This window comes from Euprymna scolopes, chromosome 10, assembly GCF_053919585.1.
Source record: "Euprymna scolopes isolate OS-2025 chromosome 10, ASM5391958v1, whole genome shotgun sequence".
NCBI lineage: Eukaryota > Metazoa > Mollusca > Cephalopoda > Sepiida > Sepiolidae > Euprymna > Euprymna scolopes.
This window is the reverse complement of record NC_136491.1, coordinates 132,303,135-132,318,751: the sequence shown is the minus strand read 5'-3', so window position 1 is coordinate 132,318,751 and position 15,617 is coordinate 132,303,135. Positions and strand designations below refer to the sequence as shown.

The following is a 15,617-nucleotide window of genomic DNA, read 5'->3' as shown; positions in this document are numbered from 1 at the left end:
TTCACTGTAGATCCCTAACAGAGTTAAAAATGTATTTGCTTCATTAATTCAATAAAATAATTCTAACCAATTAACAAAGAAGTCATTTTATTTGTTAGATGAACTTTTATTAATTGTTTATAAGGGTTCTATTTTTCTTTTCTTTCTTGAGCAACAAAGACAAAACATTTTAGTTCCAAATCATTCAACTTTGTCAAGAATAATTTTTGTTTTGTTTCATTTATTGAGAAACATAACGTTTAATAGAATTTATAAGTAGAATGACACAAACATGTAGATACAAAACACATACTACTCATCTATAAAAAATTATTTTACTTATGACATATACACGAAGAATAAATCTACAACTACACAGATAGAGCAATGATAAATACCTTCCCAATCAGCTGGAGAAACAGGAAGAAAAGGAGAAGAGGAAGGAAAGAAAAAAATATTATTAAGCATAAAATAATTTTGTTACAAAACATTTAAGACATAACAAAACACATAACAGTTTAATATATGTATATAAAAAAAATTAATGCAAAATATATAAATCTTTATATCTTCTTTATTCATATTTTATTGGGCGACTGTAACACACACACCTATATACTATCAAATTTGATTCCAGTAACCACAAACATTAATTAATAATTATTTTTTATTCATTTTTTTTAAGTGAATTTCGATATTTCATTTCATTTCAAAAGAAATCTATTGAATGATCAAACAAATGCAATTGTGTTTCAATCAGAACGCTTTTTTTTTTACATTTGTGTAAACTTTTCATTATTATTTACTCACTTGGGGGTTTCATACTAGTTATCAGTGATTGCTCACTGGTAATAACAAGTGATATCTCTTGACCATTTTGTGCAATACTAGTTGAAACTTATTGTAGATGTATACATATCTTCTGAAATGTAAGGCATGTACTGTGGAAAACTTATTAAGTTGTCATCTTATATTTAGTAAAAGTCTGTGTGGGTGGATGTGTTCACAAATTTATTGTAGGTTCTTGCTGCGTATCATGCCGTTTGTTGCCAGCCAAAGAGTCGGTTGAATGCTCCCTTATAGTGTGTTTGAAAGAAGCCAAGTGACAGAATTTGGAGCTCAGCTTTTATTTGTTATTTTTCCAGCACAATATGAAATTAACAGATAGTTTGTTTTTTGCCAAAAGCATATATTTTCTGTGCTTCTGAGTAGCTTTAAAAAAATATTTATAAAATTCTCATCTTATAATCTTCGCTTGCTTTTTATATTACTTAGTGAATAATTGACTCTGCAATTATTACAGTATCATTTAGTCATTAAATTATTAATTAAACCAAATTATTTTAAAACTATAAATAATTTTTAAGGTAATGTTGCCTTAATCTATAAAATTATTTGACGTAAATTTTCCTAATCTTGATACGTGAGGATTTTCTAAGAATTTAAAAGCTAAAAGTAACTTTCTGTTTGACTGTTTAAATGCTTCAAATTCCTTTTAGATTTCAAAGGCCTGCCAAATAGTTCATTTTTTTTCAACTATTCACAGAATATTGAAATGTCTCAACTGTTTAGGAATAAACCGAAATACCTTGTAGCGAATTAATCTTATAAAGCAATTTTTATGGGATTAAATTTTTATTTTTTATTTCATGCAATTATATTTTTTTTATTTCAATAAATATTGGATTAATAATAAATATAAATAGTAATTTAATGTGTACTTATTAAAATTACGTTAATGTGACAAACACACATGTGAAGTGGCCTCATCTTTTTATAGAAACAAAATCATTTTGAAGTAAATTTTTAAAAACTTATGTTTCTAATATTAAATTATGTCTAAAATTCAAATAACGCTGAAAAAGTTTCTGTCTTTTGGCCATTCAATAGGTCCACTTTCCCAAGCTTTGCTTTCTTCCCTTGGGAAAGGGGTTAAGTTCTTGCTAATTGCCTGAGATACCCATACAGAGGAATGCTGATGGGGCTACCCAGACATATTTTCCAGACCAGATTGCTCTTCCCTTAAGGTACTGGCTTATCAAAATCTTGGACATGATATATAAAGGGAAAACAAAGATTGTCAAATTAAAAAGAAAATTACAACATTTAATAATAAAAAAAAAAACTTTAAATCCTAATTGTTTCTCAATTTTCCTGCTGGTTTATTATGTTGTCTTTTAAACAACTACTAGTAGTAACACCTATGCAACCTTTTGCAAAAAATATTTCAGGGGAGCTAATTCGGAGAGATAATCTTGAATTATCTCCCTTACTATACAAATTACATAGTGCTTCATCTGTTTGTTATAGAACAAATGCACTTCAACACTCGCTGAAAGTATTTTGTTTTCATTTTTGGAATACTAGCGGAAAGGAAAGATAATCTAAAATTCATGCTTGTTTAAAAAAAGTTCATATATAACAAAATATTCTAAAATAAATGACTGCTACAATCTAAAGACTCCTTTTATTTAATTCAAGAATTTTTTTTTAAGTTATATAAAAATCTTTGATAATATTCTAAATTTAACGTTATATTTTACTCGTGCATTATCCTTTTTTTTTTTATTTCAATATGAAAAGGTAGATTTTATTGTAAATTTTGAAAATAATTTATTTGGAAATATTATAGCTAAATTTTTTACAATTTCAATTAAATTCAATGTTTCATTATTTGATGTTTTCTGTTATATTTTGTTACTTTATTGAACTTGTTTTTAATAACCAGAAAAGTTTGATTAGAAAACCAGCATTCATTTTCGATTGTCTGTACCTTTCTGCTAATATAAATATTTTGAAAATGAAAAAAAGATGTTCAGTGATCTATAGTGCACTTGTGCCATAGATATTCAAATGAGAGAATAAAATATACATATAAAATATTAAAAGATGAATAAAGTAAATAGAAAATATTTCTATAATTTATTCACAAAACTGTTCTATGTTAAGGTTATTTTTGAAAACACATGAAAATATATTTGTCAAATTAAAAAGAAAACTGGACAAAAAAAATAATTTCCATGTTTTATAATCCTTATAAGAATAAAATGATGAATTGTGCAGTATGGAAGGAGATGACATGAGAATTAGGAGAGATATGTAATGTGAATCTTAAAGACAACCTTTGGTTTGATGATCTCAAAGGAAAATTAATCTGGAAAATATAGAGAAATATGTGCAGAACAGGAGACTTTGATGGTATTGGAACGTTCAAAGAATAGATGAGAATTTTTGGTGTAGTAGATTTCAGTAAAGACAGCAGGTTCAGTTCATAGGGGATGACTGAATGGAAAGCATAGGAGTGATAGGAATGGACTTGAGAAAAAGAAAAGATAAATAAAGACCTGATCAGAGATAGGTTGGTTTAGAAATTTATTTAGAAAACCTGTCCAACACATGCCAGCATGTAAACTAAAAATGCTCGCCAATGTTTGCATGTATATTCATATAGAATAATCAAGTTTCATTTCTCACATGATAATGATCATTTCTGAGGATAAAAAATACAAAAACTAACTACAGAATGTCGACTTTTAAGTTAGAGTTGAGGATTTCTTTCTGTAATAAGATGACAGGCGTTGTTTAACTTGTGATTTGCATTTTCACCTCCCCTCAACACTAAGTGGGCTTTTAGTGATGTAAGATACACCTGTACATATTGGTAGTAAATGAAAAGGTAGCACGGCAGCAAAAACGAAACTTATTTTAAAACAACAAAATTGCTTGTTTCAGCATCAGAAAGTTGGATGGTGTCCAAGTGAAGAAAATTAAGAGTTTAAAAGTTCTTTAGGCTGTCGAAGGTCTCCAGTGAAGATTGTCAGTGCTGGAGTATCTAATGGAGAGGGACACGAGAGCGAGAAGTTATGCCTTTCTTCAATGCATCCTAGGTTCTCTCTTCTGACCAGCTATGATTACCAAAGAGGTAAAGAAGTTCCTTAGGGGACACATGGAAGCTACTTAATTAGTGTGTGGTCAAATCGTTGAGCAGGGACATTGATTCACCTCAGAATAAATCTTTATTTTATTCATAACTGCTAGTTTCCAACACATTTTTTATCCATTCATTTTTCCATGACGAAATCAGAGTAGATATATTTCTTGCTATATCAGTACACACAGATATTTATTAGAATAAAAAAATGTGCATCTCTATTCTTTAGTTAAAAACCCTCACTCATACATTCTATTTTGATATTGTGTTTAATCTTGATTCTAGATTTTTCAAACTTTTCCATTGGTGATAAAAGCATTCACCAAAAAAATAAATTTTAAAAAAATAATGACTACCAAACAAATCATATTTCTTTCATGTAAAATTTTAACAAAGCTTTTTACAAGATTTACATCAACAATCGCGCACAAAGAAACTGCCTCATGTCTTAATGATCTGTAAAAATGAGCAAAGATTTACAACAGCCGATCCTATTATTTTGCTAGAAATAAAATAAATCAGTATAGAGAGAAGACGGGGGGGGGGGGTGATAACCAGACTCGTACACTGATCATAAACAACTTTACTTTTAAACCAAGAAAGAGAGAAATATTTCCTACCCACACCCATCTCATTCTCAGTTTAAAAAGAAAATTTTTAAAAAAAAGTTATTTACATACACATGCACACACATATCTGAGTGCAAATCATGTGACCATTTAGGCAACCAGGATCCCGTTATTAGCCATGACAGGTTGTCAGCCATGGTCAATAAATGACCTTATCTTTATGTAGAGATACAGTCAGCATATTTGACTGTTATAGCCAACTAAGCAGGTGGAATATGAGAAAAAAAACAGTTTTTTTATAGGAGTCACCACTTATCAAGGCCAGAAAGCCACTCGGGGATACGGGTTAATAAGTATCAGGTGGTCTGTGCGACCACATCATGATCATAGTGGTGGAAATGGAGTAGAATTTGAGGATGTCTCAACAAAAACTTATTTACATCGAACTTGAAAATGATTATGTTGTGGTCCGCTGGAAAGCAGTCCTGCAGTTCATGGATTGTATTATTATCCGATGATAGAAAAAAAATCAAATGGTTGTATCTAAGTCTATTAAGATATAAATATCAAATCGACTTCTGAGTTTATTGAAATTAAACTAATGGAGATAGAATAGTGAGCAAGAGGAGGGGGAGGTCTTCATTGTGCTGATGATTATAGCAGAGTAAGCAGAATGGTGAATCTAATTAATCAAAGTGAAGAAACCAACTTTCACGTTTTAAAAATATTTTTTCATATTTACAATGAAATGAATTCTCATGAAATAACTACATGTAAATTCTTTAAAACCAAAAGGAAAAGAAAAAAAAATCAAGGAAAAAGAAAGAATAGAAACATGGAACAGAAAACGAAAAAAGGAAAAAGAAAAAACAATAAAAAATCTGTTTGTATTTATGAGTTTGAACAGACATTTCACTGAATTAGTATCCTTGAATTCCATTCTATGAAATACAAACCAAGCATTGGATTAGATCATTTGATTACGTGAAATGAAAAAAAAAATTTTTTTTTATTTAATCGCAAATAACAGATGGTCCAAAAAGATGTATCCATTTTGGTATCATTTCTATGAAAACTAACCCAGAAAAAAAAAAAATAATGATTACATTTCTTTGACCATTATGTATAAGACAAAAGAGGTAGAAAATAAGATGAAAAAATTTAAATATAAATACCTTCCCAGTCTGTCATCCAATCAATGTGTGTACAGGTGGGGGATGAAAAAGAAAACAAAATTCATGAGTTCAATATTGCATAACATTTTAAGTGAAACTTTCAGAAGAATAGATTGAATATACTAACAGAGACAAAAAACAAAAAAAAAAAACAAAAAAAAAAAAAAAAAAAGACAAAACAACAAAAAAAAAAACACCCGGAAAATGCCACCCATGAATTCACTAATAAAATTCACAATTTCAAAAATTATAATGCCAAATAAAATAGAGGGAATATTGACTTTATTATATAGATAATACAGAGTAACAAAAAAAAAAAAAATGTAAATCATGAAATCATTGATAAAATTTACAATATATTTTGCAATCCAACTATATTTAATAGAAATAAACTTCTGTTTATTCCTAACATGTCCATCATGTTTGAATCATGAATATTCAACGCTTTCTTTTATCAGTGTTCAATAATATGCAAAGGCAGGTTGGTGATTGTCCCATCAGTAAAAGATGTGCTTCTGAATAAACTTTACACCCAACGAACCATAATCTCCATTCTAGAGTTTTATCTGTAGAGTTATCTTAAAAATAATTTAAAGCAAAGCAATCTTGATGGATAGATTTTTGGGGATGGGAGTCACTTTGTAGCATGAAAAGAAAAATACAAGTTTTGGTATAATTCTTATCAAATATTTAAGATTTTATGACAAAAAGAATAAAACACTTCAAATATACGAGTACATATTTTTTAGTCATTGTTATTTGGGGTGTCAAAAGTAATTTTATGAAAAAAGTACTTATGAATCATTAATTCTTTTAAAAACGATTATTGAAACATCTTTAATGTTTTAATAAATATATGCTGGGATTCGCATAAGGTACAAATATTTTGAAAATTGTGTATAGATGATAATAATTGTTTTTAATTTTTTAAAGATTAGGACACAAACGTTTTGGGGATAAAATCTCTTTGGTATCACATAGTAAAAGTAAAAACTACTTAACATTTTTTGTGTCATGAGCAATACAAATAAAAAAACCCAAAAAAAACAACAACCATTGACAATCCTTGGAAATCTCAATTATACTAACATATTAATTTAAAAAGTGTTTTTTCATCAAATTTCATATATGATATTAAATAGATTTTAACTGCAAATTGTTTATCATGCCATAATCTTTTAAAAATCAAAATAATGCCTGTGCAGTAGAATAAAATTCTAAAAAATGCAGTTCAGCAAAAAAGCACTATTACATACAAGGCCATTATTTTTTTTTAGAGATAGTAAACTTTAAATTCATAACTATTTTTTTTAATTGCAAATTTGGCAACTATTGGTTATTTTCAGTTGAGTTTAGTTTAGTAATTCATGAAGAAATTGACATCCAAACAGTGTTTACTAATGATACAATCAATTTACTGAGAAAAACATTTAATAAACGAATAATTTAATGAAATAGACCTTTCTACTGGCCACCTGGGTTGTGCGATTTAACCCCATTAGATTATTTTTTTCGTAATATGTAAAGCCCCATATCTACAATGATAAACCAGGCACAATAAACCGCTTGGAATACAACATTTGGCATGTTATTGCCGAAATACAGCCTAATTAGATATGTAGAATGTGAAAATTGGATGTCTAAATTACACCATATAGATGCAAACCACAAGGCCTTATGCCTGAAATTGTATTTAAATTATAAATTCCAAAAATTAATTTTTGGAATAAACATATTTTTATATTAGAAATATATTTCTGATTTATTTAAATTTAAATTTGCCTTCTCAAAAAAAAAAAAAAAAAAACTTTACTTATGCATCATGTTGAATTTAGTAAAAATCCTAAAAATTACAAAAAAAAAATGATACCGTAGATCTGCTAAAACTATTAAAAATATTTTTTTTTAATTTTTATTCAGAAAGAACAAATATTAGCAGTCCGCTATTTTCTTTTTTGAAATGTTCGATTACAATTATTTTGTCAAAATCATTGACTACAGTCACCTCACATGGACTTAAAATTTTCAACAAATATGTTTACATAATAATTTGATAAATTTTATTTTTACTAGTAATTATTTTTCTACTTCATATTTTATTGTAATTTGGAGAATTTTTTTTACTAATATCGACATGACACAAATACATGATAGTGTTTTTACCTAAACGGTAATTTTTGGAAATTTCGTTATACTGTATAAGCACCACAAAAAATATTTTTTATTGTCTATACACAACTTATTTTTTATCCCAATCTATCGCTGACATGAATCTCCATATTAGCCTTTTAATAATAAAAATTATAAATAAAAGAGGTTAAATAGTGAAATTGCTGAATATTTATATAAATAATGGTAACACAATTATAGTTTGAAGTCTTAAAAAACGTATTTTATTTTTTAATTTTATTGTGAAAAATATAAACAATACAAAACAAGACAATGTGAGGAAATTATGGTTTTGAATTTGAGATGAGGATTGTTTACTTTGATTATTCAGATTACTGTTCTCGTCTTCAGTGTTATTTTCACATAATCCAAATCATATAAAGTGAGGAAATATTCAAGAAATTTCATAAAATTTGAATGAAATTATTTGTTAAACAAAACACAATGGCCAGGCAAAAAAGTCAGTGTCTACACCACCCCCCCATTAACATTTTACAAATATTTTTCATATTGTCAATAGAAGCTTAGCATTTTGGTTGAAAGAGTCAGTTCTTGTCCAGAATTCTTTCTATATTAAAAAAAAACAAGAATAAAGAAAAATCTGTATGATGTACATACATGTGAACAAACTATCATATTCTAAAAATCACATAAAAATAATATTACTTGATCAATTTATGAAGAAAATAATTTTTAAGTGATTAATGGCAATTAGTAGGAATTACAAGATAAATCTCACAAGTTTGAATGTTTTGTTTAGATTGTTTTTAAAATGACACACAAAGCCTCTTCCTCATTTACTTATAAAATTCGATTTTCTTATTTAAAAATAAAACTACTTTATCAATTTATATGATTTTTGGAATATATTTTCATTTCATTCTGGCTACATATACCATACAGATTTTCTTTATTTTTGTTTTTAGGAGAAATTCAGAACAAGAACGAAAGAGTATTTCAAATTAACTGAATTCTGGAGATTGTGGTTCTTCATTTTGTCAACTTTTGAGACAGAGATCCCTTTAGCAATTAATAACTGTGGAATTCCCTAAGGAAAGAAAAATAGAGTTGATTTGTCTGAAAGATCATATTTCTTGAAATGATTAAATAATGTAGATTGCATTTTCAGACTTTTTGTAAAATGAATATTTAATGTATTCTACAGTTTGATATCAAGATAATAGAATGTCCTTCATTTTGAAAACCATTTCTGTGTGTCAAAAACAGCTAATCAGTGACATTTAAGTTAAGAACTTATCATGGATTCAATCTACAACAATTATAGCTCTCCCAGACCTGGCAACTATCCCTGAAGACACTTCCCTCTCTTGCCCACAACCACTACCCACTCTTTTTATAGCACTCACTTCCACTTTGGAACTGACTTGTTTGTTTTTGGAAGGGGATAGACCATGAAACAGAGTGAGCAGCTCACTTCTATTCAGATCAATTTGGGAGCATCTTACTAACCACCTCTCATTTTATTCCGTTTATTTTTTTTTGGGGGGGTATATACTATTTTTTGTGTTTTAGCAAAAAAAAAAAGACAAAAAAAAACACTCTAAATGATGAAATTGAAATTGCGTTAATATTTTTTGTAAATAAAAAACGTCATAACTCGAGGATAATATTAAGTAGGATGTTCATAGTGTGAATGTGGTATTGTGGTGATTGGAACTATTTTAAGAGAATAGACTAAAAGGATGATGCACGGCCACCATCCCTCACTCAACTTAGCCTGGTGCCACATTCATTGTGTAATTTTTCTGGTACCTTTTGTAAAACTCTTATATTTATTTTAAGTAATCACGAATAAATATATACAACATTTATAGCTGATAGTTCCTACTAAAAAGATGGTCAAGTTAGGAGAATATCTGAAATTGATTTTTGGTAATTTAAAAGAATCATCCCTGTTTCAAGTTTGAAAGTTATTCAGAATTTGTAATTCGAATTAGTTTTTGCCACAACCGTCGACATTTTTGGGATTTAGTTCATTGTTTAAATTTTTTATTCCTAATATCAATCTATTAAAAATACTACCTTTTAATGTTGTCTGTGAAAACTACATCTGGTATTTCCTCTTTGGATGAAAAAGGAGATTCATAATATTTATTCTATCAAGTTTCATTAAGATCTTTCGCAATCCCAAAGATTACTATAAGGCTGATGTTAAAAATGTGATTTTCAATTACTTTAGCAACTTCATTTTGTTGAGCTTTTGTCCAGTCATTGACTCAGCTGTTGCCGAGAATACATTGCAACATATTGGCATTGGGTTGGTATTTGCATTGTTTGATTTACATAGGTTCGCATATATACATGTAAATGCATTAGGTTACAGAGAGAGGGGCACAGAATTTTTAGAAAAACAAACAAATACAAGTTGGAATTTTCTGGAAAAGGATACTAGTAATCTTTATTTCTTAATTGTTTCTACACAAAAGAGATAAACAAAATTTAAACTAAAAGACTTATTTATATAAAATGGTTGCGTAAAAAAGTACAGAGCAGCATATTTCACTTATGCATGTGAGTGGTGAACATTGCAGTGGTAGATGCTAGGCCAAAAGAGAAGAGTAGTGCAGAGAGTTGGCAGAATCAGACCACCCAAAGATATTCGTTTTTTTGTAAAAGAAAGTGTCTCATTTAATGGGAAAGTCATATTGGAATCGGTCTTTGTATAGTAAGTAATTTTCCTAGAGCAGGAGTGAACAGTAATTACTAACAAAAACCCAGTACTAGCCAAGGGTGAAGAGACCCTAGGAGAATAAAAGGACAGGTGGTTATAGGCAGCCTCCCCTCCCCTGAAAACAGGAGGAGGAGTGGAAGTTAAATGTTTGATGGCCAATTGATTTTCCGGAAGCAAGCAAGACATCAATTCGTTGCTCACTTATATTTAAGTCTATATAAGAAAAGAGAGGCACATTCCATTACAATGAAAATATAACAGAATTTATTTGCCCCCACAAGTAATACACATATCAAAACTTTTTATGTGGATATCCGAGAAAATGGACTTACCAACATGTGTAGATGTGCATAAATCATAACTGGTATAGACATAGAAACAACTGACTGCATTTTCTCTCAAAAATAGTTTACATTGGATCATTTATTCATGAATAGAGTTAACATGGTATTTTTCAGTCCAACATAGAGAGTAGTAGTGAAAGATTTCCCCTACTCTTGAAACCACTGGGGTCTATAGCTCATCAATATATAAGGCAAAAATAATACCTGTTATTACAAATACAAATTGTACAAAAACACCTGTTATTTCTGCCCTACCACTTGTGTGTGTGTATATATATATATATATATGTGTGTGTGTGTATGTATGTACACACATACATACACATAGTAATACTTTGATTAGTAATAGATATCAATGGTTTCTTTTTGTTTTTTTATTACATTTTTACCCCAAACAAGGCAAATTGACACTTTGGTGTAGGGGGCTACTATCAGGGGCAGCAACTACTGGGGCACTATGTAGGGATTTGGGCAGCAAGATGTCGGTTCACGTCACACTTGAACTTCTGTATGTCAGTACAGTTGGGAAAACAGGGACCTGGAATGGAATTCCAGAGTCTAGCGGTTCTGGGGAAGAAACTACTGGAGTAGAAAGATCTTTTACATCTAGGGATCTCTACTGCGTAGGGGTGGGATTTAACTGCCTGTCGGGGTTTGTCGAGAGTGTCTATGTCATGGGGGCACAAGTGTCTGCAGTTCGTCAGAGCATTCACGATTAAAATACTTGTAGAACAGGCAGAGGGATGCAACATTTTGTCGATGGGACAGAGGCTGAAGCTTAGATGCCAGTTCAGGGCCTATCAGATTGGCGACTCTTTTGAACCTTGTCTAGGAGCGAGAGACTAGTAGCAGATGCACCAGCCCAAATGTGACAGCAATACTCCATACATGGGCGAATGGTGGCCTTATAGAGGTACAGGATACTTTCAGGTGTCAGTAGTTTTCTAGCACGGTAGAGAGAGCCTACCTTTTTCGCAGCAGCCCTGGCAATGATTTCAATGTAATTGTTCCAACTCATGTTTCCTGTGAATGTTAGGCCAAGCAGTTTGAAAAATGTACTCTCAGATAGGGAGACACTGGCCATTGCTATTGGTGGCAGAGAAGGTTTCTTGTAATTATTGAAGGAAACCAGTTTAGTCTTGGCAGCATTGAATGTGACCATCCATTTTTGTCCCCATTCCACTACAGATTGAGGTCATCCTCTAGTGTTTTTGCCATTTCTTTAGTTATGTGTTCATTTGTTTTCCTGCCATGCCTGTTATAGAGTGTAGTGTCATCAGCATATATACCTATCTCAGAGGCAGTTTTGTTAATAAATATTAGGAACAATAGAGGTCCAAGGATAGACCCCTGAGGCACTTCCGCATTTCTATCATATTGTTTAGATATACGACCGTCGAGGACAACCTGGAAGTTATCAGAAACATTGAAACGAGAGGAATGGACAGAGTGAAGAGGAAAGATGGAATGGGTGCTAGCAAGTAATAGAAGCTTTCAAAAAAGATGCTATATACACATTTTAGCCTCTTCTATTTTGTTGTCTATAACTCTGGATAATTCTGGGTAATCCTCTTAGTATTTTTTTATTTTTAGTCATCATTTCTCAAAAAAGCAAACTCAAGTATAAGTGTAAATGAATTTGTCAGGTGAATAGCGATTGGAACTGGCCAGAATTTTATTATTTAAGAGGACTGTTCAACAGGAATTTGTAAACATTGAACTTGAATATAACAATGTAATCAGCTGGGAAGCAGCTCTGTAGTATTGTGACCCACAGAAAGGGTGTTCTTTGAGCAAAACTCTACTAATGGAAATTTTGTTTAGCTCTAGGTATGCAGATGAAGAAAGGAAATTATTCATAGTGGTTGTAGCTAAATGAGTAAAAAAACGTTTTGTTCAGGCTTTTCTATAAGAGGAGGTGATCATAAGTTGATCCGTCACAATTACAGTTAAAATAGAATTTCCATTGTTAAATATATGAATATACTGGATACATTTTAAAAAATGAAGTTACTGTGCCAGAATCACACAAGCATAAAAACAGATTTGTTCATTCCTAAATGAATTTAACTAAGAAATAAAAAGCATTCTTTTATAGCCAAAGGAGAACAACTGCTTTACTCATATTATACTAAAACAACTTTTGTGCTGATATTAAGTGAATAAACAAGTTGAGTTCTTCCCTTTAAATTCAACACTAGTGTCAAACAGGGAACAGGTTTGGTTTGGGTGATAATGCTACACCAATGCAAACACACCTTAACAGAATGGAAACTCTGAAATGAAGTGCTGCATTGTTTTAACTGAAATCTAGGGGTTTTTTTGTTGTTGTTTTTTTTTAAGAATGAAAAAGCAACAAAGATTTGTACAAAACTATTTTCAGACACTTCACAAGACAATAAAGCAACAACATTCAGAAATGATATTTAAAACAATTATAGAATGAAAAAAAATAATTACCTTCATAACCTGCAGAAGTAAAAAGAAAAAGAAAAGAAAATTTATCAACAGATCAAATATAGAGAATGTCATGTTTCACACAAAAATAATGCTTGTGAATTTTTAGATGAAGACTGATTACATTGCAAGGGGTGTCTAGTGACAACAGAGTAACCTTGATCCCCTGGATGTTCAATGGAATTTTAACTGCTGATAACTCTGAAAGCCTTTACAATACATGTTGTTAAAGTCAAAATATGAACCTGGAGAAGGTTAGAAGTTAAAATTAGCTGCAATTTTGTGAAAATAAAGACAATACTGAATAATCGAAATACATTTTTAAATGTTTAGGTTTTTTTTAACAAGTATTACTCTCATCATCAAAAATAAAAAATTATTCTAATGGAAACATCAAAATCTTCATAAACAAAAAATATATATATAGTATTTAATCTCTCCCTTGATTATCCCAAGTAAATGTGTTTTATCACTGAAACTAAATTCAATAACTTGACATGCTTTGTTTGTTTGTTTGTTTACCATTCTCAAGACCTTTTAGTCATTAGTGCAGTGTAATAAGTCTCACTATTTTTTTTTTTTTTTTTCACATTTACTTTTAAATTTAAGTCAGTAATTCTTTTCTTAGTGATTGTGGTGTGCATTACTTACGACTTTTCAAAATATAACAGTTTATATTTGCATGGAGGTTAAAAATTTTGAATTGAATGAATACTGAGAAAAAGAAAACTATATTTTCTAATGAATGTAAATGATTTCATTTGAAAAGTAAAATTTCACTTTATAAAACAAAAACAGTTTTTAGCATGATTATAAATAAAACTCAGAATTTTATTTTCCTTTCCATTCTCTATCTCCTATATATATGTATGTGTGTAATACTTACAATGAAAATACTTGGGATAATAACAGGATAAATTTCAAAACTATATGATTTCCATAGATAATTTATATACTATTAGAATATTATGGTGTTTTTGGAGTTTGTGTCTTCATCCAAATAGAAACAAGTGATTAGTTGACAAAAACAGAGTAGGCAGAGTATTCAGGCAGAAGGTTTTTTTTTCATTAATTTATTTCTGTATTGTATTCAAAATTGGAATGAATACTGAGAAAAAAATAACATGAACGTAAATCAATTTATTTCAAAGTAAAATTTGACTTTACAAAACGAATGCTGTGAGAAATATAAATAAATCACTGTTTGGCATAGAAATAAAACAAAAATTTGGACTTTTATTTCATTTTTATATATTGTAACATTTTAGCAATAACTTTATTACTGGTATTAATTAGCTCCCTTGAACCTTGGAAAGTTGTCTCCATTATATATGCCTGAATTTCCTTTCCTACATATGTATTGTTCAAGATTTATTGCATGTAATGAGTGGCAACTCTTAAAGACCCAAGGGAGCTAATTAATACCAGTAATTAAAAGTTATCGCTAAAAAATAACAAAAATATTACAAGATAAATTTGCAAGCAATAAATTATCATCTAATTTCAAGCAAACGCTTCTTCATGTAACAATACACTCGACTATAGACTCGGTGATCATGCATTCCAATCTTGTCATAGTCAGCCACATTAATAATTTTATAAAGATATTCACAACATAACCAAATATGAATATATACAATTAAGCAAATATGAAACCTGCCTTTATTTTAGAAGAGTTATTTTTTAAAAAGAAAATGAAAAGGGAGATAGTTAAACAATTCTAATCAAACTATTAACACAATTTTTAATGAAAATTGTTAATTTATTGATTGAAATTTTATCAATAAAAAAGTTCTTTATTATATTTTGTACTAAAATATTTAAAAGAAAAATAAGTTTTATTTTTAACATTTGAATAAAACAAGGAAAATGGCAAATGATTATCAATATTTTTAAAGCAATAAAAAAAAAATGTAATTTTAGTTCAATGTCAATTTCCATGAGAAAATAAAATTGAAACATTGATTATTTTTTGATTATGTATATACTCTAGAGAGCTTCATCACATGTTTGAGAACAAAATTGTGCTATTTCTCAGTGCTGAGCCAGTTTTTCAGCTGTCAGAAGTAGCATACTAATATCAACTATTATCTGATTAGTATGCTTCTTCAGTGCACATCCTCTTTATCTTTTTTAATGGCCTACATGTCTGACATTCAACAATATAACCATGATTGGTCACAGTATGCTGAAAAATCACCTATGGACAGGCATAACTAGGCTACCTCAGCCCAACATTGTAAATTTATTAACAGCCAATTCAACTCATCATGAGCAAAAACCATCACTTATATGGGTATG

At 29.6% G+C, this 15,617-nt stretch overlaps 1 protein-coding gene across 1 annotated transcript in view; it reads right to left on the bottom strand.

Moving 5' to 3' along the window:
* The window catches only part of LOC145286274 (protein unc-13 homolog B-like), a 597,427-nt gene that overhangs the window by 342,086 nt on the left and 239,724 nt on the right, over window positions 1-15,617 (bottom strand). Inside the window, exons 6-8 of the mRNA XM_080135112.1 lie at window positions 13,320-13,328; window positions 5,655-5,663; window positions 378-389 (exon numbers count right to left, since the gene is read on the bottom strand). Coding sequence (XP_079991238.1) covers window positions 378-389; window positions 5,655-5,663; window positions 13,320-13,328 — 30 coding nt within the window. The remainder of the gene's footprint in view (window positions 1-377; window positions 390-5,654; window positions 5,664-13,319; window positions 13,329-15,617) is intronic.